General features: G+C 45.9%; 2 protein-coding genes across 3 annotated transcripts in view; both read right to left on the reverse strand.

The window, feature by feature from the left end:
- Positions 1 to 4549, reverse strand: part of gng12a (guanine nucleotide binding protein (G protein), gamma 12a) — a 31374-nt gene extending 26825 nt beyond the window's left edge. Inside the window, exon 1 of one of the 2 annotated variants that reach the window (XM_056596109.1) lies at positions 4129 to 4549. The gene's annotated coding sequence lies outside the window, so the exon portion shown is untranslated. The remainder of the gene's footprint in view (positions 1 to 4128) is intronic. The other variant, XM_056596108.1, reaches the window with a different exon arrangement.
- A 187-nt stretch (positions 4550 to 4736) lies between these two features.
- Positions 4737 to 23980, reverse strand: wls (Wnt ligand secretion mediator). Its single transcript, XM_056596106.1, has 12 exons — positions 23726 to 23980; positions 20376 to 20648; positions 16865 to 16989; positions 16154 to 16315; positions 15489 to 15625; positions 13077 to 13245; positions 12256 to 12353; positions 11377 to 11440; positions 10258 to 10401; positions 8932 to 9015; positions 8571 to 8739; positions 4737 to 5936 (listed from the first exon to the last, which is right to left on the reverse strand). The coding sequence occupies exons 1-12, from the start codon at positions 23829 to 23831 to the stop codon at positions 5830 to 5832; spliced, it is 1638 nt and encodes a 545-aa protein (XP_056452081.1). The 5' UTR covers positions 23832 to 23980; the 3' UTR covers positions 4737 to 5829.
- Positions 23981 to 24541: the final 561 nt, after the last annotated feature.

Here is a 24541-nt window from a genome sequence, read left to right on the forward strand (position 1 = left end):
CATGGTCCACCCCCCCCCCCCCCCCTCAACAACTCAGCGCAAGAAAGGCACGGTCCAACCCCCCCACCCCCTCCCCTCTACAACTCAAAACTTGGGTGCACCATAAATATGTGCTGGTGCACCCAAATTAAAAATGTAGGCGCGCCAGTGCACCCAAGGAAAAAGTTAGTCTGGAGCCCTGGCTCAGCTTCTTCCCCCTCACCTACAACAACAATACACAGCCCAAACACTGTGGCAAGACTCAACCATAATACATTCAAAAGGCCCAAACTACACTGAAGCAAACTGGTAAAGCATCACTGGTTCCTCACGATTGCCACATACTGTACACTCACGCTGGCAAAGAAAGGTGAAGCAATATGTACAATTCCCTAGGATTTCTCAAATTGCGCTCTGTTTCTTACAGCTGTCGTAATCAAACATCTAAACTAACATCACGTCCCACTGACCATCTGGTCCTCGACCTGATTGGTTACCTAGTAGGAGTTGGAGAGAGAGAGAGAGAGAGAGAGAGAGAGAGAGAGAGAGAGAGAGAGAGAGAGAGAGAGAGAGAGAGAGAGAGAGAGAGAGAGAGACAGAGAGACAGAGAGACAGAGAGAGAGAGAGAGAGAGGTAATTACTAACGATTATACATAACGTTAATTAACCGAGAGAAACACTCTTTTGAAGATGTCTGTAATGTATATCTGTCTGTCTGTAGAGAATCTGTATGAGGGTGTGTGTGTGCGTGCGTGCGTGTGTGTATGTGTATGGGTCAATATGCGTGCATGTCATACGAGGATGCTGGCACTCGAGAGGAAACCCTGCATCCATCATTCTTGTCCATAAACAAAACCACGGTGACCAAGTGTCTTGCAGTCGAAGAGAGGAGATATTATAGCCCTTCGCCTCACACACACACACACACAAACACACACACACACACACACTGGCTCAAAGACTAGAAGAGCTGCAAATCAAGTCAGGCTGCATTCTTGGCCTTCACGTAGCTGTAATGGAATCCTTGCAGCAGACAGCCAGGCAGAGAGGGAGACAGGCAGAGAGGGAGGCAGGCAGAGAGGGAGACAGGCAGAGAGGGAGACAGGCAGAGAGGGAGACAGGCAGAGAGGGAGACAGGCAGAGGGGTAGTCAGGCAGAAGGGGGTACATGGAGACAGGCAGATAGACAGGCAGACAGGCAGACAGAAAAGCAGACAGGCAGACAGACAGAAAGGTAGAAATGCAGATAGGTGGGAGGACAGGCAGACAGTCAAGCAGGCAGGCAGACGGACAGAAAGGTCGACATGCAGATAGGCGGTCATACAGGCAGACAGACAGGCAGGCAGACCGCATGCAGTCTCTACACCTAGCAGTTAAAACAATGGCCCCCACTGTGTCTCCAAGCTGAACTTGCATGGAAACCAGAGGTCCCACCGACATAAGCCTCGTGGTATGACCAACCCCCCCCCCCCCCCCCTCAAACCCCACCCAACACTCCCACCCTGGAACAGCAAAGGAACTGCTCCACACAGAAACACACACACACACACACTGTTCTTTTTATACATTTAGTACAGTAAAGATGTTACTAAATGAGAGTCACTAGAGTCACTAGAGCAGGGCCGCAGGCAGTCTCGTGGTGCACCAACAACGCCGCACAGAGGACGGGCTTGTGTGATGGCGCGAAGACGGCCGCGGCTCAGAGACGAGCAGGGAGGGACAGATGAACCTCCCTGGAGGCTACATAGCTGTGTGATCGCTCCTAGACAGCGATCGGGAACTTTGCAACTGACGCATAAAGCCAAAGAAAGAACACGGGGGGGGCCTAGGGTAAGTTCGTGGGGGGGCTAGAGAGCCCACAACATCCTGCTGAAGGCTTCTGGGTTGATTCCCTGCCATACTGCAGGGCTGCTGCTGCGCCCACTCTCGGGCAGGGCGCCCAACACACACCTGCTCGTCCAGACCGCGGATCTGAACCTAATTGAAGTCACTTTGGATGGAAGCGTCTGCCAAATGACTCAATGGTGAGACGTGCGTCTGCGTGTGTGAGCGTGCATGTGCATGAAGGGTGGGGCGTATGGGGTGCCTCATCGCAAAGTCGAAAGAGGAAATGTCCCAAGAGGCTCCAATTTCCTTGGAAACCCCCAGAGAGCACCCAACTGAGACCACACCGTTCACTTTGTGGTGCACTTACACCGTTACGTTTGCTAGCTCACAGTTAAAATCTCCTAATGCATCACACAACGGCAAAGGCCATGAGACGCAGGGGGGATTATTGTGATGGTGAACGGGTGCATGAGCTGATGACTGAACACAGTGGCTCAGTGTTCGCTGCGAGGAACGGCGCAGCGGGCGTCGTTGTTGTTCACCGTGCACGCTTGACAAGATGAGACATGGCAGTTACATACATCATGCATCAGTCATCCACTCAAGTCACCAGTATAGAAAAGGTCCAAGTGCACCCGATGAGGATGCCAATGAGTGTGTTTGGATGATTGGGTGAGTGGGTGGGTGAGTGAGTGAGTGAGTGAGTGAGTGAGTGAGTGAGTGAGTGAGTGAGTGAGTGAGTGAGTGAGTGAGTGAGTGAGTGAGTGAGTGAGTGAGTGAGTGAGTGAGTGAGTGAAACCAAGACCTACAAAAAATGTATTACATATTTCTAGAAATTAGATTATTTTGTGAGATTTCCCTCCCCTCGCCCCGCCACACACTCACCCACCATTGCCACCTCTCTCTCGCTCTTTCGCCCACATCACACTGCGTTGGACATTAAGGGACCTGTTTCGGACGCCAGGGTTGAAGACACAATTCACTTTTTTCACAATAACCACCGGTATTCTAGGAAGTAATGCAGGCATTATGTCGCCCTAACTGTGAATGCAGAGGGTTTGCCAGCCCACTGCTCTATGAATGGAGAGAGATACAGAGAGAAATAGAGACAAAGAAAGACAGACAGTGAGAGAGAGAGAGAGAGAGAGAGAGAGAGAGAGAGAGAGAGAGAGAGAGAGAGAGAGAGAGAGAGAGAGAGAGAGAGAGAGAGAGAGGTAGAATGGTAAAGAAACCTCATTCTATGTCTATGACCTAGTCTCCAGTAAAGTTATTATTCATCTAGTTTAATACTATGTTGCAGCTTATTTTTTAATATTTGTTACCATGCCAATAAAGCCATTTTAATTTGGAGAGAGGGAATGATTGAGAGAGTTAGAGAAAAACAGAGACACAGAAAGACAGCCAGCGAAAGAGGGAGAGAGAGAGAGGTAGATTGGTAAAGACAAGTCATTCTATGACCTGGTGCACCGGAATTAGGTAATAATTTAGTTTATTATAATCATGCCTTATTTTAAAATGTTTTTTACCATGCCAATAAAGCCATTTTAATCTGGAGAGGGGAAAAGAGAGAGAGAGAGAGAGAGAGAGAGAGAGAGAGAGAGAGAGAGAGAGAGAGAGAGAGAGAGAGAGAGAGAGAGAGAGAGAGAGAGAGAGAGAGAGAGAGGATGGCAGTGGATAGGGTACTAATGAGTTGGATTTATCAATGGCCTGTCTGTATTCTGTCCTTCCCTAATGGCCGGGGGGACAACGACATTGGCTGGGATGATGTTGCATGTAAACATCATAGCCACTGTCCCTATGTGTGGGGCCTTCGATTTTAGCAATCAGTTCAAGGCAAATGATCCGTTTCTCATGGTCTCTAGTGAACTACACACAAGCTGGCCGAACTGGAAGTGATCAACGTTGCAGTACGTGTAGGCTATTACATAAATCCTTACTAGCAAAGGAGTGGTCACCTCGCCTAGGTTCAGCTACTATTCAGAATATAGGGTGTGAAACAAAACAGGATGTATTATGTACACATTAAAGCCTGCTTCATAAGATGTAGGTGGGGCATGTGGACAAATAGGACTGGGAGGAAAAACATGATCTGACGGCAGGCCTATAACATAGAGTCGAGTCGTTCAATCACCTGTTGCATGCGAACACTTTCACCAAAATCACAGTGGAAAGACGACATAATAAAATATATATATGTTCAGTTAAAATGCTATAATGCCCCCAATGCTTGTTGGTGGATACATAGTACAACATAACAACTTGTAACAGACAGTAAGGTTCAAGGAAATCAAGGTTTTCTATCAGCGTGTCAGTGAGCGCAAACCTGTTGCTGCTGGTGGAGAAAAGGCACCCAGACCCCCGTTTACCTGTCCGGGTCAGCGATCAGCCTTCTGTTGGTGTCTCCTTCCCCTGGAGCTCCTGTCCGGGTCAGCAATCAGCCTCCTGTCGGTGTCTCCGTCCCTTGGAGCTCAGCGGGATCCGTCAACACACTGGGAGGGGACCTGGCTCCCACTCCGATACGCGTAGAGTCAAAACTGGATTAATGTCTTTACACCGAGAGAGGGATGGAAGCGGTAGACTTGAACACTGCTGCCTACTCTTGCCGCTTTCACTTCTTATCTGTAATATTTAATTATCTTTGACTTTTCTCCACGGTTTGACTGGACGTCTCCTCCTCACCAGGGCTTATTTTCTTCCAGTTGAGGCTTCGTGACGAGAACCGCGGAACTTGGTCGGGTGGATGAAGCGAGATGCCACGACCCCTAGCGGAGGTTCAGAGAACATGTGTGTGTAGAGATATGGTGGAGTGTGATTTATAGAGCCGCCTTGCAGAGGCGCACATTACCTAGAAATCAGAGCATTCTTTTTAGGCCCCATGTTAGAGACCCTAGATTCTACTAGTGAATATGCTGAACTTTTTTATTTTACCTTATTTAATCAGGAAATCTAATCACTGAGATATATTTCACAAATGAGCAGTGTAAATGCTACATGAACAAAATAAAGAGCAGACAAATACAATACGCAACAAAAAGGCAGGAGCTCAAGTAAAAGAGAATAAAAACACAGATATAAAGTAAAAGATTTTATTTAAATTAGAATAAAATGCACAAAATAACTAGGGCCCATGTGTAAAAGGCTCGTCAACTTCAAATCTCTCTCAAACAACAAGGATACTACTTCATGCGAATACATTATAAAGTTGATTATAAGCACTTTAGAAAAAATTGATATCTACATTGTAACATAATGAATGACATTACAAGATCCATTTCGCTCCCCGAATAACACCTATGTAGAGTCTGTACATTTCCCCAACAATAATAAAAAAGGTAACATTAGAGAATAGCTTCTCCCTTTATCTATGTTCTACGAGAGCGTATTGGTGAGAGTGCACATAGAGGAAGCCTTCGATGAGACCATTAGGCCAACATGAAAATATAGGACTAGAAAAACATACATTCCCTATAAAAATCCAAATTGGTCATTTACTAGCCAATAAAACCCTGTGGTCCATCCCATAACAGAAAGACCCAGATTGGGTTTCAGTCAGTCATTCTACTGTGAGCCTACCTACCTAACAGAAGACTCTGGTGTAACGACAGCTTGTAACGACAGCTTTTAACAACGGCTACAACACTGATCTGGATGGTTTGAAATGAAGGGTTTTGTAATATGTACCACCCCATACGAGTTCGCACAAAGTACCAAAAACAAAAACAAAAAACACTTTACAAAGAACTGCAACCGATGAAACAACAAGACGGATAAGTCGGTGTGATTGGTCAGACTCCTGGAGACAGAGTGAGAGAGGACTTTATCCCAAGTGTCCATGATTGAGTCAGGCAGTGGAGTGGAGAGGAGTGTAGAGCCATAGAGAGGAGCGTAGAGACCCTACCCTAGCTGACGAGAGGCCCCTTAGTGTCGTTGATATAAAAAAGGTTAAACACGAATCGAAGGGATGACTTTAGGGCCCCTAGGGAGCAGGAGGCAGCAATCAAGGGCCCGGCCGGGCGGAGAGGGGCTACTCCTGTGCCGCCTTCCCCGTCATCTTGTACAGCTCCGTGGGCCCGTCCACGTGGGTGATGGTGGTGGTCAACTGGATCTCCTCTCCACTGGCTCCGGTGTCACCTAACACACACACACACACACACACACACACACACACACACACACACACACACACACACACACACACACACACACACACACACACACACACACACACACACACACACACACACACACACACACACAGTACTGTTAGCTTGGAGGGTAACACTACTCGTCTACGTGAACATTGTCAAACCCAATATGTTCAAAAGATACCAGCATACCCAATTCAATAATCGAACCGTCTTGTTCATACGAATGATTTATCCTCGAACCATCCTCCTCGAAGCAGAACATGGATGGTTTTCATTTACCAACCTTCCCCCACCCCTTTTCCTCCTCCTCCTCCCCCTTTTGGAAGGAAGCCTGGAGTCCATTAGCTACAGTGACTTGGACCAAGGCAGTCGCCCCTTCCCCTGGGGATCAGTTTGTTCTCCTTCTCTAGCTAACTGTTCCCAGACAGGTAGCCATTAATGAGGGAATGCATTCAGCCAGCTGCTTCTCTGTGTAGAAACACAGAGAACTCTAATGTGTCCGAGAAGCTGGTACCACTACATTGTTGATCAGAATGTAGGCAATACCATGATGCACAGCGCAGAACGAGTGGGGGTTTCAAGTGGGTTTAGAATTTAAAATATGTAAAACTATAACTACAAGACTACATGGACATGGAGTCACAAAAAAGCTTAGGGACAGTGTTTCAGTGACTTTAAATCACCACTACATAGCGAGAAATCATCCAATAGAGGGGGGTATGACTCCCAAGGATGCTCTTATGGGCCCCTTCTTATTCAAAATACCCAATGAGGACTTTCACTGACACCATCCCATCTAGTTACTTCAAGACGTGGCGCCGTATGCACAAAGCTTTTTATCTTACTCCTAGGATTGCTACTAACACGAGCTAAAAAATTTTAAGTTTTTTTAAAAAAGTAATTCACAAAGCCGCTGAGACCTACTCATGCTAGGATAAATCACTAAGAGTGACCTAAGAGTGACGCCCCTTTACACCGTACTGACCGCTTCTAATCTCGTGCACGAGAGTGCACGAGATTAGAAGCGGTCAGCACGGTGATTGGTTGTTGATTGCAGGCGGTCTCGGTGAAACTCATCCGCAACAACCCCGAAAAGGCTACAAATGAAGTCCTACCTGCAGTTAGCAGAATACACGCATGACGACAAGTTTGTGCAGCCCGACGTTGTATGCATGTTAAAGCGAAAGCTAACAATAAAAAGACATAAATTGCATTACATCAAGGAGGTGTTTAAAAGCACCCAGCAAACCATTATCCAATGAGAATATTTCCAGCACTTAAACACTTTAAATATCAGCCCATACCTCTGTTCAAGTCATCTTATCATGATGTATGAAAGCGAAAATTATTATTATTATTTTCTACTTGAAACCAACAGCGCTACTGTTTAAATAATGATCATTATTATTAGTAAAGTGATTCATTCCCATTATTTGAAATAAATAATGTTGATTAAAGTCATGTATTACCATTAATACATGAGACAAATAATGATGGTTTAAGCGATTTATTTATGTATTAAATAATTAAAAAGGTAAATTTGTAACATTGACCCCGTGTGTTTTAACCATCACTGATGGTTGCGATATTCCCAAAACGTCAGCATTGCAAAGTTGCATTTTCCCTGTTCCCAATTCGCAGTCCTCCATTGTCTCCAAATAATTTTGTCTCGCTGCAGCAATTTTCAGATTCTTTGTGGATAGGTCTTACTGAGTTAGGAGTCCTCTCGAGGACATTTTAGCCCTCCTAGACTTAGGTGCTACTTTTAGGCTTAGATACTTTGTGAATTGCTCTTAGCAAAATAAAGACTGACACGTCCATTATTTTAGGAGTTTCTCCTAAATTTGCCACATAGCGGATACTTTTAGCCCTAAGATTCTTTGTGAACGTGGCCCCAGGACATGGACCAAAATAAAATACAATAAATCATGGCTGGTCTTTATTCATATATTTGCGACCCAAATGTATTTGTGCCTACTTCAGGTATTCATAGGGCTGTAAGACGTAGCAATGACACAAGTCTGCACTGGTGTTAAAAAAGATTTTTTCCAATTACATTGTAACTCATAACAATGATTTACAGCTAGCTGGGATTTGTGACGATAGCTCAGCGCTGCTTTGGCAGAGCTGTTCCCCAGCCATCGGGACAAACCCTCCCACCTTCTGAAAGCTATGTCCCGTCACAACCTGCGGTTTTACGCAGAAGTCTCACTGAAAAGGTTGGAAAATGCCGTTTGAATTCAGTTGGATAGGGCCTCTTAGGAAAGGGGTCAGAGAATTCGGGGGGAATGGGCATTTGCATACCAGCCGAAATCAACAGGGTTTAATCCCATGCACAAAACCTTCTTGTAGGCACCGTGGAGCGAGCTGCCAAACCCGTGACCCCTCCTTAAAGACATGCGTCCTATTCCATTAAGAAAATTCAGAGAAATGCTAAAATACTAATTAGTAAATACAAGCAAGCACGCAGAACAAGAGCCATTGAGGCACTAGTGTTAACCTGGCATGTGATTCCCTTTGGGCCAGATCTACCGTTAAACACTATAAGCTAGTTCATTGACATTCTAGCATTTGCCTTTTCAGAAAGCCAAGGGTGCCTTTGAGTCGGACAACGTACTTATGATGCACTGTCCACCGGACTGGTTGTCTCCGTAGCGCTTGTGCGACGGCGCGTACAGGAACATGATGGCGAACACGTAGAGGTTCCACATGCCGTAGATCCCCGTGAAGAACGCGCTGTTCAACTCCAGCTTTTGGCTGCCCCATTGCCAGTGGCCTTCCATCACCTAGAGAGAGAGAGAGAGCGAGAGCGAGAGAGAGAGATCGAGAGATCGAGAGATCGAGACAGAGGGAGAGAGAGAGAGAGATCGAGAGATAAACAGAGATCCCTGCGGTCAGGGTGCTAAAGCCGCAGATGGGACTCCTCGTCCGGGCATCTGTAGAAGGAGGCCGCGCCTCTGGCTGAGGCCCAGACTCACCTGGCTGAGGATGAAGAAGATGACCGTCATGGCAGCGCAGAACAGAGTCACCAGCATGAGGAACTTGAACCTGAATATCAGACCCTGTGTGGGGCGACGGGAAACAGGTTGAGAACACTTTCTATAGGACGGACCTCTTCTGAGGGCCAGAAATTACATTTTGTAGTTTAGCCAATGCGTTCATCTTAAAACAACGAGTGTGTATGTGAGGATGAGAACAAGCAAAGCACATCATCAACATTGCAAGCTCAATAATTATACAGTAGTCCAAGAGCTGCACAAGCTCGTTTCAAATGAATAGATAAGTTGGACAGGGAAGAGGAGCTTCACCAATAGCTCTGGCTTTAGTTTAAAGCCTTACTCTTTGATCTACCAAACCCTTTAAGGCTTGGTGGATTGGAGGGGGGGGGAAAGAAGAGAGAGAGAGAGAGAGAGAGAGATCGAGATATAAATAAAAGAGCGAGAGAGAGACAGAGAGAGACAGATTACGGAAAAGAGGGGGTAAAGAGAAAGGGTTAAAGAGGTAGCCGATCAAGACACTGTACTATAATGAAACTGAAATGTTTGGAAAATAATTTACCATTACACACATTGTACAATAAAAATGCTAAATTGCACTTTCTACAAAACATTTTGAGTCTGCCTCGCGTATAAAAAGGGCTTTATAAATAAAGTTGCCTTGCCCTCAAACAACTTCATCTAGATACATTTTATTATTTTATGTTTAACCTTGTATTTCGTATTTGAACTTTAATACGTCAGGACATTGTACAGTCAGTCAAGGTTATTTTTCCGTTGCTCTATTTTTAAAATGCCAATTAAGCCCTTTTGAAGTTAAGGAACATCCACCTGGTTAGGGGTGACCATATTGCTATAGTGTTAATGAATAATGCAATACCCAGGGCAGTTCCTAGCTATAGGCCCTATACCAGCGACGGCTTAAGGCCCCCTAGGCCACCAGGGGGCACCCATTTTAAAAGTACATTTCTCTGCATCGTTTAGTCATTACTTTGGTCTCAAAATGTAGCCCATCGTCAATAATTCTTAAAAGAATATTTCAGAACGAAGGAAAACCATTCTCCATCTCACTGTGTGGAAGCGTGCACACCTCCCCATGCTGGTCACCGTAGGGTGTGTTCGTTGAGTGGACCCGAGGTGGGTACCCTTTCATGTGATTTATTTTTGCATCTTTATATAAATATGAGAGAGAGAGAGAGAGAGAGAGAGAGAGAGAGAGAGAGCGAGAGCGAGAGAGAGACCCAGTGAACCACCGGAGCGCCCCCAACATGAGTATCATTGAGTCGGTATACAAAGCACCCCCCGCACCTCGTAGTGGAGCCTCCTGGCCTTGGACATGGCCGGCAGGGAAGACCGCTTGCCGCTGATGTTGCGGAACACCTGGAACACCATGAAGCACAGGAAGAGGAAGTAGAGGCAGGCACAGATCCCCGCCACGACAATGAAGGCCATCTTGAGCGACGCTAGGTCAAGGGAAACGACTGGCACAGCACTGGAGGGATTGGAGGAATACAATACAACACAAAGTACGATGCAAACAAAGGACAATGCACACTAGGTGTCCCCAACCTCTTTAGGTCCATGGGCCCATTATTAGGGCTGTTATTATTATTAATTTGATAGCATCTTATTTGCACTTACAACTGCCATGAGCAATGACATTTTTTAAAGAATAATGCATTGCCGTGGCCACACATTTAGGCCTTCCTTAAAGCAAGAGAGCCCTGTAGTCCCTGGTAGGGTCTGATGGGGCTCTCGTGATGCTGCTTATAGAAGCTGAATAGAATGTCTTCCAGACTCCACATGCCTGTTCCAAGTAAATGTCAAATCCCGCGTCTCAGCCGGCACTGTTTATGGATGCTGGGAGACAGGGTGGGTGGGGGGAGGGGGGGGGGTAGAGAGCAATGAACTGATGAATCTTGCATCACCTTGGCAAGAAGTAGACCCCTCTGTGCGCGCACACGCGCACGCACACACACACACACACACACACACACACACACACACACCTTACTAGATTGGAAAGCACGGAGCTGGTTGTGTACGGAGTACATTCCAGGACAGAGAGAAGAGAGAGGGTAAGGGGGGGGGGGGGGGGTTGAAAGAGGCACAATTACAAGGAGGTCAACAGACTTTTTAAATGGCTGCCGTAAGAACGTCATGTTGTCCCTAGCCTTTGAATCCCTTTCCTGGATAAGGTGTGATTCATGTACGAGTTTGGCTAGTGTGCATCAGAAGAGTTTTGGGACTGATAGTTTGGGCTCTACATTATTTAGAGTAGACAAAATTTGTCACCACTGACTATTTACAGTGAGAACCGTCGAGTGCATTGATGCTTCTAACCTCAAAGAATAAACAGACAAACTCATCAACCCCTGTCACACACACATACACAGACACAAATACACACAGAGTGAGGAAGGATACAGCCAGCTCTGTTCCAACGTCTGAGGCCCAGATACTGTAGAAGGGGTTGGTGAGCTGGACTCCCCTATTGATAAAAAGACAACATTACAGATCTTTAAGCTAATCCTATCCTTAAAGGGCTAGACAGTGTAGTGGCTAGAGTGTTTGAATCTCATCAAACAGGTTCTGGGTTCAAACCCCAATGTCAGCAGCCAACCCTTACTTGCTCATTAATAACATATGAACGAGAAAACACACTTCAAGACCCTTGGATAAAGCATTGACTTCAATGAATATTAAATAGTATAATCACTTTACTTAGCAGCATTTAAAACGGGTGCTACTGTCTAAATTCACACTATTTTAAAGAGCGGTTGTGAATGAATGCTTATGCACACATTCACAATTTATTCATCGTTTGCAAAATATAACCAGATTCTGTTCCATCCGTCTTGAATTCTCCCTCTGAGCGGTCTCCACCGTTCAAATGCAGCTACACTATTTGGAGTAGAATGTAGCACACTCTCAGGTAATCAGTTTACTAGCTTCCATGGATTCAGCACACTGCATTTGTATGCCTATTAGTTTAATATCTGACATCACCGGCTTCACAGGGCACAGAACACGGAATCATAACACAAAGGCCAAGAACAAATGGTGATGTAACTACAAAAGGAGAACATGCTGGTTGCAGCATTGTTGTCGGAGAAGCCGTTATTTCGACCATTTGTTACATATTAACGAACATGTTTGTTACATATTGGACTTTCAAATGAAACTGCACATATATAAAGCTGAAGCTGTGGCCATTTATTGTTAGCATTCAAATGCATTTACGACGGTGCCATTTAGAAAAGCCAAGTACATATTGTGAACCATTAACCACGGGCTTGGCCTCACCTCTCACACATGTCGAAGATGAACAGGCAGAAGGAGCCGAAGACGATGGGTCCCACCTGCTTCCAGTAGATCGAGAACCTGTTCCTCTCCGTCTGGTCCTGGACACACAACACCAAGTTACCTCAGGCTAGCTTGACCCCCGCTCCTCCTAACTGGGGGTCGAGGAGACCCTGAGCAAGACGCACGACGAGCTGGCTGCTTGACTCCGCCGTTGGTGTGTGAATGTGTGGATGAATGGGTGAATGTTAGGAGATATTGTAAAGCGCTTTGAGTGGCCACTGGATAAATAAGGGCTAAAAAAAAAAAAAAGTGGTTCCTGTTAGTCGTCAGTTGAGGTCATGGGTAGGTAGGGAATGTATTTTATTTATTTATTTATTTTTTTCTTTCCAGCGGCAGCGAATGATATGTAGGTTGTTTTTCAAAACGTGCTGTTCAAAAACGTAATTATAGTTTGCATCAATTATTATTATTTTTTTTTATTTTTTTAAACCTCATAAAATAATTTGGGTCGCACATAAATTGACAGGGTCGGTCGGAAACCGGAACCAAACAAAACATTTTTTTAGGCCTCGGGGCTATAGAAATGCACTCCATTTACAATTTATTTACCAAGAGGAGACTTTCAGACAGACTGAGGTGCACCCGATTTACTCTTTTTGTTTGTGGATGAAAATGTCAAAGTGAGTGGAGAGCTACTCCATGCGCAGATCTGAAGAGGACTGGTGAAACATCAGCATGACCATTCAGAGAAAAACAATGAAAGATAAATGAAAGGATCCACTGCCTTTGAACATTAAGGAGGAAGGGGCCGGGTCAGGTACCATGAGGTGCTCCCCACAGAAGATGATCCAGAAGGAGAGCAGCATGGAGTAGAAGATGCCCTGCCGTATGTCTCCGAAGAGCAGCATCCAGGTCCAGTCAAAGCCAACGGAGAACCACTCCACGGGGATGTTGATGAAGGTCATGGAGATGCCCAGGGCAAAGATGACCCTGGAAGGTACAGGAATCATTGAACATGTTACTAGACTGTGGGCTGTAGGCGGGTTCGGTGTAGACCCGGTTAACCTGGGAGGCTCCGTGGCAGACGCTGACCCCGCTAGTGGGCTGACCCTGTAGGCAGTGAGGACCCAGGGCCCAGCCCACCTGGGTTCCTGTGCTACATGTCATCACCTCTCTTCTCCAACCCACTTTCCTGTATCTCTTCCCTATCCATAAAGGGCACAAAGATGCCATCTCGCTGGTACACGTTGTCCTACATCTTATTAGCAATATTCCTATAATTATCACAACTTGCAGCCATTAATTACATACCAAATATTAAAACAGAATATTGCAAGTCATTTCGGTGGTTCAAAGAAGTGGATCCACAGGCCGATACAGGACAAAGCATCAGGGGAGGCTGTTTATGTATGCACCGAAACACATGACTCAACAATATCCACCAAGCTAGGATGAGAGAATTGTTGAGGTGCATAAAATAAATTATCAAATAATGACACACACACACACACACACACACACACACACACACACACACACACACACACACACACACACACACACACACACACACACACACACACACACACACACACACACACACACACACACACACACACACACACACACACAAAGGGTGAGTGTGTAGACAGTATGTGACCAAAACACAAATATGTTCCCCAAATGAAAAGAGTCTAGACATATCAGCGTTCAAGGCAAAGTCAAGAATGTTCCCGCCTCATAATCAGAGCAACGTTTCTGGGAAGACCTCGGCTTCAGGTCTCAGCACGCTGCGGAGCGATTAAAGGATAATGGTACAGAGAAGAAACGGAGGGGGACTGGTCTGTGTAACCGTGGTGACGGAGGTGAGGGAAGCTTCAGGAGGGTAGAGGGAAAAGGTTAATAAGAGTATGTGTAGGCACAACATTTATGTTCAGAGTAAGGGTTATGTCAACGTGAGATAAGGCCTCTGTTATCTGTCAATGCGTAGCAGATAGAAAGAAAGAGAAAAGATAATAATCAGGAAGCCTCAGTGTTTTATCCCGACGTAAACAAGAGTGAAACCACATTGGATTGGTATGCAGAACATTTGGAGCATGACACACACACACACACACACACACACACACACACACACACACACACACACACACACACACACACACACACACACACACACACACACACACACACACACACACACACACACACACACACAGTCTCTAACAGACGCTAAAGCCACAGAGTTCATCCTCACTACATTAAACCAACTTGCACTCAGTTTTGACACAAGCCCATCACCCAAACAGAACTATTTGTCCCTTCAGACTCAAGAGTGCTCCGGACCCATGACATCACTGCCACTAAAGCTTTTACAGCATTAAATAATTATTGGCCTTCACAAATAGGCTGGAGTGGCACTGCCCGTCGGCCATCTGGGAATCACATCTGTGGAAGACCAGGAGGACTGTAGTGTGTATGCGAGTGTACGTGCATTACTAGCTAGTATGTCGTGTAATGTTTGACATGCTTGGCTAGGTCTTTCCTGTAGTGCTCGTCCCAGACACACTGGCATGACTCTGGTGTGGTTCTTCCAGAGGTTGGCTAGCGCTACTAGCACTACTTTACTCTGCGTGCGACATTCTGATCACGCACTCCAGTAAATGCTGACCCTCACACCGTGTGTATGTATCTGCGTTTAAGAATCAACTTCCTGCTTGTTTTTCGCTGACTCTTGAGCCATCATGTGGAGTTCACTCAGTGTCTGGACATGTTTATTCTTACCATTATGTAACCACAAGTCAATATCACATAAAATCAAAGTCCCTTGTATTGTTTAACAGCATATCTTCCATCAATCTCAAAGAAGCCATATCAACATACAGGAGCCTTTATAGCCTTTAGTGCCGAGTGCTCTGAGACCTTTAACCAGGGAGCCAGATGTACGCGTGCAGGCCTGCGCTGCAGTTCCACCTCCGCTGCATGGGGACAGATGAGCTCACTAAGCAGATGTTCTGAGGTTCAGAGCAGAGTGCTGCTTTAGGGGCATGGAGAGCGACGGTGTAGGTCTGGGTCCAGAAGTTTGTGGTTTACTGGATTTGTGGCGCAAGTAGTAGTACAAGAGTAGCCAGGTCGTTTTATGAATATTTACGTCCACATGACGCATGTAGAGAATTATTTTAGTGGCCATCCAATTCAAAAGCATCCAATGCAAATAAGACAAACTGAATTACTTCTCCAGCAGTACGGGGGGCCGGGTCATGAGGGTGATCCGTCTCCAGTACCAGACGAGGACGATGAGGATGCTGGGGGTGAGGAAGGTCTTCATGGCAAACCAGACCTTGGTGAAGCCTCCGTTCTGGTGGATGCCCTGCAAAAACAGCGCGTCAACATCTCATGATTCATAATTTCAGTAATGCCGTGTATACTGCTATTAGGGTCTACCTCAACGGCCTGTAATGATTATTTTAATTTAAATAACTACGACGCATATTCTGTGAATTGGTGTTTTCTGTATGTACATTGTTCTGTAGTTTTAAAAAAAAAAAGTTCTAATGTTTGTCACATGGCTAGCTTTCATCTTGAAGAAGTGTACTGTAAATTGCAGGGATCACTCTTAATTGTTGTGCTTTCGTTAGAACGAGACCTTTATCTACAGACAGAGCGGCTCCTATACCATGGTATACGTCACGTTTCTACATTAGCCCCGAGTGGACAAACGGCTATCAAAAGCAACCCGTCACGTTACGCAGTGCAAGTAAACATCGGCTTGTAGTGTCGCCTGCTATAGAGATGATTGATCAATACATATAACACATTTAACATTTTTACATTGTTTATAGTCCATTTATGAACAATATTATTTTGGAAATAGACAGTCCCACCGACGCAGACTCACCACCAGTTGGATGTCTTTGACCTCCCCGATGCCTACGTTGATCTTCTTGCGCTCGTGCACGGGCAGGCGGATGTTGAGCAGGTAGTACTTGTGGGACACGCTGCCCAACTCCATGAAGGGCAGGAGGTCACAGTCGTAGTAGCGGCCCTCGTTCTCATAGTTCTGGAGGAAAACAGGTCAGAGTTTATCCCACGAAAGACACTGACACACGGTGTGAAGGTTTCGTTGTCGAGTGCAGAAAATAAAGCTTCTGTATTGATGGAATCAATTATTTACCATTTTTCTACCATGAGGAAATCCCCAAAATTAGAAACACTAGTTGGAGGAGGGATCTTGTATGTTAATTGAAGAAATATTAGCTGGAAATTTAGCTGAGATTCGTTTGTATACTCGAGATTGTTATAAATCATACCAATCCCATCTCTGGCCCATTGTGATAACTTCAGAATTGCTATGAGTGAAAAGCATATCTACTCCTCTGTCTTAACGCACCGTAAAGCGATAACCTAATCACTCTTATTAAAACATAACAATACTCCACTTCATCAACAAGATGAATACTGAATTACACTGATCTCTCTCTTGAGGTACTACAATGCAGTACCTCAAACATGCCCATTTACCACACAACCCTTAACTGACCCAGATCCAACATTAATGTCCTCCAGTAGGCCCACGCCAAGCAGTTGATGGCAGTGGAGGTCTCCTCACCTTCTGGGTGTTGAATTTACATTTGAGCTCCCTCTGCTCCACGGAGTGAGCCATCTCCGTCCACTCGCTCAGAGTGTCGTCTCTGTAGGCCAGGGCCACGTCCACTGTAGCCAGGGCCCCCTCCTCTGTAGAAAAGACCAGACAGAGAGTTACGATCAGAACTCACCCTATCAAAGTATAAGGGGCCGCACACTGATCAGCCCTAGCCTGGTCCTACCAGACTCTCGTACTTTGTTTCACTCGTACAGAGTCTGGACCTACTAAATTGACAAACGTTAACTCACTTGAAGGCGGGTGTCTGTTGAAGTTTAAAGCTATTGGATCTGCCCAGTGCCACTCTGGATCTGCCATAACCAATCGCTAACGTTTGGCCGGGAATCACGTTGCGCGCAGGCTGTAAACAAACCAGTGACTGTGCGTGAAGATGTCCGTCAACGAGAGCTGACTTTAACGTCATTGTTCTCAGCCACTCCCTCTGTTCGCTGATTGGATGCACACATTTTGGAAGGAGAAACCCCACTAACATACCGCAGACCCAGACCTAGTACTGAAGGGAAATCAAAATTGAGCAGAAGCACTTAGGCAGGCGGAGCCAGGCTAGATCTGCACTGCATGGCAACAGAGTTTCACTGATGCCAGGTGAATGAGGTCATCCAGGCGAGGGAGGGGTGTCAGTAGAAAACAGATAAGCCAACCACTGACGTCAAGATGGATGCATTCATTAATACATTTACTACCAACTAGGGCTGCACCATTTAGTCTGCCATGTATGTGGTCCTGTACCAGCCAAAATATGATGGTTTTGGGAGATAAAAACCAAAACCATCATATTCCCGGCACATGCTACTGTGTATATACACACACTTTTTTTTCTTTATACAAAATAAGGTTTTTATATACATTGCCCTATAGTAGCTTATGAATATCTTATGGGTAGAGATATTTCATACTAGTGCATTCCATTCCCAAACCCTGTTCATCCCCACTTATTAATATCTGTTGTGGAAAGACAGACAGCCATGTGCATATCTGTATATGAGGAGGGTGGAGGAGCCCAGCTGCTAATAAAAAAAAAAAGCACAGCTTTCTAGTTTTCTAATTAGGATAAGCTCAACTGGTGATTCTGGTCATATGTGTGGTTCATTATGTAGTTCAAAATACTAATACTTGTACTTTTCTTCAATATATTTAAAGGACAAAAGAGCTCTCAGGCCTGCCAGAGTTACCAGAGCTATCCACCCTGACCCACCGGCGCTAGGCAGGGCAGTCCTGTTGGCGTTCCTCTCTAAATCAAGGTAGCGTGTTTAGACGGGGCCGTGAGCAGGCGGGCTCAGTAACAGATCCGACGCCATTCAAACTGTATCTTTAGATCGCATTACAAAAGGCAAGTGGTCTCCTCCACCAGCAGGCCTTCAGAGAGCCTCTTGTCCAGTATGAAACACGCTGGCACCCACAAAAAGAAACCCTCTGGCCTCGACGAGGAGAGGGGGAGGTGGAGAGGGAGGAACGCACAGAGAGTTATTGGCAGTCAACTTTGTCTGTATTACCCCGCTCTCATCCTCTCTCTCCTCTCTCATTGGTCCGGTCGATTCCTGAATGTTACGATTACCACACGCCAACATACCGCCCATCAAGCCGGCACTCATCACCACGGAAACTAATCCTCCTCAACAGCTGTGTTGTTGCTGGACGCTTGCCAGGGGGGGGCGGCTTGATTCGAAGGTAGGGGTGAGACAGGTGGCTGGAGCCGCTTCAGAGGTCACCAGGCATGGTGAACACAAGATAAGGCTTATTAGCTCCGTGGAGACAGGGGGTCTTCTGTTCAGGGTTTTAGTGGCTCACCTCACCCAATCAAAAGGGCAGAATTAGTTCATCTCCGTCAGAGACTGTTGGCTGGGGTAATAAATGTTTGATATGAATGCATGATTTTACAAGCAGCCGAGAGAGCGGCAGAGCAGGAGAGGTTTTATCCGTTAAGGGGTCAAGTGAAAAGGCCAAGATTCTGTGGTTTGGATAAATAGGCTTCCAATTTGTTTGACGTTTCCCATGATTTAAAAGGGTATGGCAGATCAAGGAAAAGTGAATATCGAATGTTTAACTGGAGAAATCTAAAGGCATCAAAATGGGAACAACGATATATTCCAACTATATTACCAACGGTAATATACGGTATATATGTGCCATTACAAAAAGATAGATGTGGGAGCAATAAATAGGGATCAATGATTGTCTAAATACATCAAATAGTCACATTTCATGTTATAATGAGATGCAGCATAATATGCAACATTTAAACGTAGCATTAAAAAAATAGCCCAATCAGGAATAATGTATTAAATCCATCAAACCAAACGAGGCCATAGAGCAACTCTCCCTGGCCGTTGGCTGCCATTGTGTCCAGTCCACTGTGCTCTCATCCCACTGTGACTAGTTAAACCCAGACTGTAGCCCCCAAATCTGAGGGGATATTGGGCCTGATCCAAAATGGCGGCCACAACGAACAAGACGTCCTTAACGCAACACGGCAAAAGGCGTGTTCATCAACACTTGTCCCCGACCATCCATCACCACTATCCATGATCATTTATGGGCAAGAGCACAAACATCAGACGTAAAGCACTACCCCGAGGAAGTGGATAGGATTGGGCGACAGATTTCCCCTGAGGGCATTAACTATGAAACCTGGAAACACTTCTCCACCCTGATCCATCCCCCTGAAGTTATCCCAGCACCTCCCCCCCCCCCCCCTAACACAGGAGATCCATCACGGTTAGCGCTCGCGCTCCGAGTGGCACTAGGATTACAGAGAGGGGAGCCACATTCCTGGGAGTCGCTCAGGCCTCCACCCTGAGACTGAGCGGACTACCAACGGACAACAGGACGCCTCAGGAGGGGGACACACACACACACACACACACACACACACACACACACACACACACACACACACACACACACACACACACACACACACACACACACACACACACACACACACACACACACACACACACACACACACACACTTTTCAGGAGCTAGGGTTACAAGGATAAACCGAGCCACTTTCATATCTTGTGTTATATTCTAAGAGCGAGGTGAGGTGGTTTCAGATTATGATTCCACCATTCTTGGTTACGCACGACGCACGTATTTACCATTTAGAAATGTACCAGACACTGTCCAGTGACTTAGCGCTATTATAAGCTAGTCATTAATGAGCAGGAAGGAGTTAGGAATCACCCCTGCATGGTGGACTAGCGGTCAGCGAGACTGACCACGGACCCACCAGCCTGCCCCTACAACACACGGCCTCATAAGAAATCCTTTCTAGAACACTTTAACAAAAGTATCCAATGAGAGCAGAGCGCTATACCTCGCCACTGCTCTGCATCGATGCTCTACTGACGCGTGTTCAAGCATTCACGCGTGTTCTGCAAAGCGCCCAAACTACCGTCGGGTAACACACAGGTCACCAGGAGGAGGTCTGCCTGGAAGGCCGGGGCGCCTCACCGATCTGGTTGTGCATCTTGAAGGCGATGTCCAACTGCAGGATGACGAGCATGAACTGGAACCAGGGGCTCATCTCCATGTTTTGCTGCGGGATGTGGACGGCGAACACGATGTTGTTGGCCTCGATCTTCTTGGCCATGGCCTCGTCGAAGCTGCGGATGATCTCGCATTTGTTGGGCCCCCAGGGCATGAACCACTTGGTGCTCTGGTGGCTCTTGGCCGTGTCCACACACTTGTTGGCCATGTACAAGATCACTGAGGTGGGGCTCGGAGCTGGGAGAGAGGAGAGGCACAGTTAAATGGCGGTTTCACTTTTATGTAACACACAGCATGAAAATAATTTATAATAATAAAGTTGCATTAAGTCACGTTTTCTTTTTTTATATATTCATTGCAGATATTAAGATTGCCGATATTAAGGCAGGCACCTCAAATCTTTCGGCTGCGAGTACAACGCCCCTAAACAGTCGACTATCCTGCCCCATTACATTTGAGTGGCCGGATCATCAGAAGCCTCACTCCTCAGTCCTCCATGCTGGATTGAATCCAAAGCCAAGGAAACGAAAACAAAGTGTCAAACACCTTCACCGATGTTTAGAGATGCAACTCACATTAGCCGCGAGGCACGGGGGCTTTTGAAGCGTTCCGAGAGACTGCGGGGAATTTCCCCAAAGTCAACTTCAGAGGGCCATCGCGGCTATACCCTGAAGAGATTGATGAGCTGAGCTGAGATTAGGCCCTGTAGTGTCTGGCCAGAGGATATCACCAGGCATTATAATGCTAATAGGAACCGGCCCCCGACCGCCTGTGGTGCGGGCCCCTGGCAGACGGGGAGAACAGGACCTGGGACCCCTATGTTAACTCAGGATCCTGAAGGATTCCTGGAGGAGATTCAGGTCCCTGGTTTTCTAAAATGGTGGTCTCGTGGCTAAAGGAGGGAGGTTGTGTTGACCAGGCTACATATAGAAACTGGAAATTAATAAATACACTGCACTGAAACATGTTTTATTTCCCTAGTTCCTAATTCTAATACTCATCTTCTACTTGCACTGAAACATGTTTTATTTCCCTAGTTCCTAATTCTAATACTCATCTTCTACTTGCACTGAAACATGTTTTATTTCCCTAGTTCCTAATTCTAATACTCATCTTCTACTTGCACTGAAACATGTTTTATTTCCCTAGTTCTAATACTCATCTTCATCAGCACACTTGCGTGTGCTGATGATTTTTTTTATCTTGAAGTGAATAAAGTACCCATCCCCCTGAAGAAGCATTAACAAGACCCTTAACTATCACAAAAATAAACCTTATTTTAAGTTATGATTAGCCATTGCAGTACATCAGTATATAATCAACCTAGCAGAGTACAACAACAACCTATCAATGCAGTACTTGACCCAACATCGCAGGTCCACTGAAGAGTTCAGGGAGTTCCATCAGAGATGAGCTGTAGTCTAATCTATCCATCGAAACGTTATCAGTCCACATACACCTGAAGTAGTAAAACAAACCCACACTACAGGGAAACTGATGGCTTTGACACAATAACCTTCTCACTGTCGACCAAAAAGGCTTTCGCAAACCAGTGTGTGAGATATGTTCTTCTGCCTGTGTCATTTGGTATAATCCACTGTTTCTGCCACTCTTCAACTCAAGCAGAATGATTTTGACACACACACACACACACACACACACACACACACACACACACACACACACACACACACACACACACACACACACACACACACACACACACACACACACACACACACACACACACACACACACACACACACACACACACAGACCCCCCCCCCCCCCCCCCTCCGAGTGTGGTTATGCAGTGACCCCAGAGTCCCCCGTCCTCGCGGCTCCTCCAGTCTCCAGTGCAGTGGGTCTACTACAATGACCCCCTGACCACATGCCGTGATCCGGGGCTTGTCGGGGAAACAAGAGGAGAGTGAGAGACCAACCGTCTCCCTCCCTCCTCTCTCTACTCAATTACCCCGTCGCCCCCAGCCACTGAGCAAACACAATGGAATCCGGCTTCATTAAAACCATCTCAGCCAGGAGCGCACCCAACAAGCTAATTTATCACCTGCCATTTACACAACATGGAGTAGGTCAGAGTTACAGACACACACACACACACACACTACTTAAAAACACTTAACAACTCAACCATTCCCTCTGGTACAAACGTCCTTCGGAGATTATTAAAAAGGATGAATGTTTACTGAATATGAATCTCAGGAAGAAGCGGTCAGTGAGTTATGAGAGCGACTGGAGACATGGAGTAAAATAGAGTGAGACAGAGGGAAAGTAAATACTAGTCTACATTGACAACCAGCTCCCCGTTTGTCAATGTAGCCTAAGCTCAAAAACGATGCTGTTCTTTCAGCATTTAGCCCAAAGGACACACACACACATATATTTAATACGGCCTTGACTTCCGTGTGTGTTGGATTTGAAACAAGTTGACAGCACCTCTCCTTGAGGCCAAAGATAACTTTGACAGCTGAATGCACGTTGTGCACTTCACTGTGTGTGTGTGTGTGTGTGTGTGTGTGTGTGTGTGTGTGTGTGTGTGTGTGTGTGTGTGTGTGTGTGTGTGTGTGTGTGTGTGTGTGTGTGTGTGTGTTTGTTTGAAACAAGGACAGAGAAGAGAGAGCATTTTAATTTGCTGGGAGGGGGGACAGGGATTGGGGGAAAGGGGAAAACGGAGGGAGAAACAGAGTGAAACAAAAGGTAGAGAAGGATGTTGCCTGAGGCTGCGGCCAGCCAGACATAACATGGAAGGGGGTTAAGGGGGGGGGGGGAGAGAACATTGGAGGTTGAATCAATGGGATGTAGCAACAATTAATGATGTTAATTGCCGGTAGGATGGCGACAGGTGATGATTCAGTGATGTGTTCAATGCGAGGAGCTCTTAGCCCTATTGGGTTTTCTTCGCAGAGATGACGGTGTTCTGCACGCTGCGTCTAGCACACATACCTCCGTACAAAGCAGTGATTTAGCTCCAGGCAATCCATGCAATGTGGCCAAAACTAAGTTTAACAATAACATAGGGAGCTGATACGACTTTAAGATGGCAAAACCCCCCATTATCAAGTAATGCCATGGTAGAGTCTGTGCAGTAAATAACGTGGAGTTAACCCTTAAATAGCGTTACCCATGACAATAGTTTGTCAATCCGTGCAAGACATGTAGGCCTACTAGAAACCTAACTTTCTTCAAGAGAAAGTATACATTTCCCCCACTTCAACCAGTCGCGCTCGCATTAAAAGGCTAATTTAACACAAAACAAATAAAAGAAAGGGCAAAAAAATAACTTGAGCGCTTACCAATCAGACCGCCGACCATGAAGGACAACGCCTGGAACAAAAGCAGGATAACTCCGACTATCACCAACTTTTTGGAGCTCATATTCTCAATAATAGCCCCCGCCATCGTACAGAAAGGTAAAGGAGAACCACAAAAACAAGGCGAAACGGGACGATTTCAGCAGCCCACTACCGGGAACGAGGAAAGGAGAGACGAGCTTGGTCCCCGCTGCTCCAGCCTTGCTTTGCCTTTCAACTTCGAAGGAGGAAAAGGGGAATCACATGACCGAATAGCAGCCAGCTTATCCCTGCACACACACACACACACACACACACACACACACACACACACACACACACACACACACACACACACACACACACACACACACACACACACAGCACTTCAGCAGAGAGGGCTGTGGAGCGCCACCGCATTGCAAAAGAAGGTTGGCAATGCAGGTTACTATGTCATTGAATGACTGCTATAATAGCGCCTTGTTGTGCGGGTAACCACAAGTCTATTTCAATATATTAATATGCTTATATTTTATGTTACGCTCATCCTGCTATATGGAAGTAGGTCTAGTAAGTGAAATGCGAGTGTTTTTATAAACCCTTTTTTATTTATATTGTAGCCTATATTCTAGCCTATTTATCTCATAGGTTTGACAAGATTTAGTTCTTACCAAAGGTTATAGGCTTACTTTGGTGAACATTGTGGTCATTTAAAACGATCACATTTGCAATCACACATTGTCTTCCGCAATGGTTAAGGTTCTGAGTCGAGTTTTCTTTCTTAGGTCGAAAGACTCTTAATTGACTTTAATTGACTGG

This window comes from Gadus chalcogrammus, chromosome 8, assembly GCF_026213295.1.
Source record: "Gadus chalcogrammus isolate NIFS_2021 chromosome 8, NIFS_Gcha_1.0, whole genome shotgun sequence".
In the NCBI taxonomy this organism is placed as follows: domain Eukaryota; kingdom Metazoa; phylum Chordata; class Actinopteri; order Gadiformes; family Gadidae; genus Gadus; species Gadus chalcogrammus.

What these genes read in the sequence shown, in the direction of transcription:
- wls (XM_056596106.1), bottom strand. Translation starts at nt 23,831, where the DNA reads ATGGCGGGGGCTATTATTGAGAATATGAGCTCCAAAAAGTTGGTGATA. An exon ending in CAAGATGCACAACCAGATCG is followed by an intron (nt 16,990 to 20,375) that starts GTGAGGCGCCCC and finishes TCTTTTCTACAG; the next exon opens with AGGAGGGGGCCCTGGCTACA. An exon ending in CCAGGAGGCTCCACTACGAG is followed by an intron (nt 9,016 to 10,257) that starts GTGCGGGGGGTG and finishes CGCCCCACACAG; the next exon opens with GGTCTGATATTCAGGTTCAA.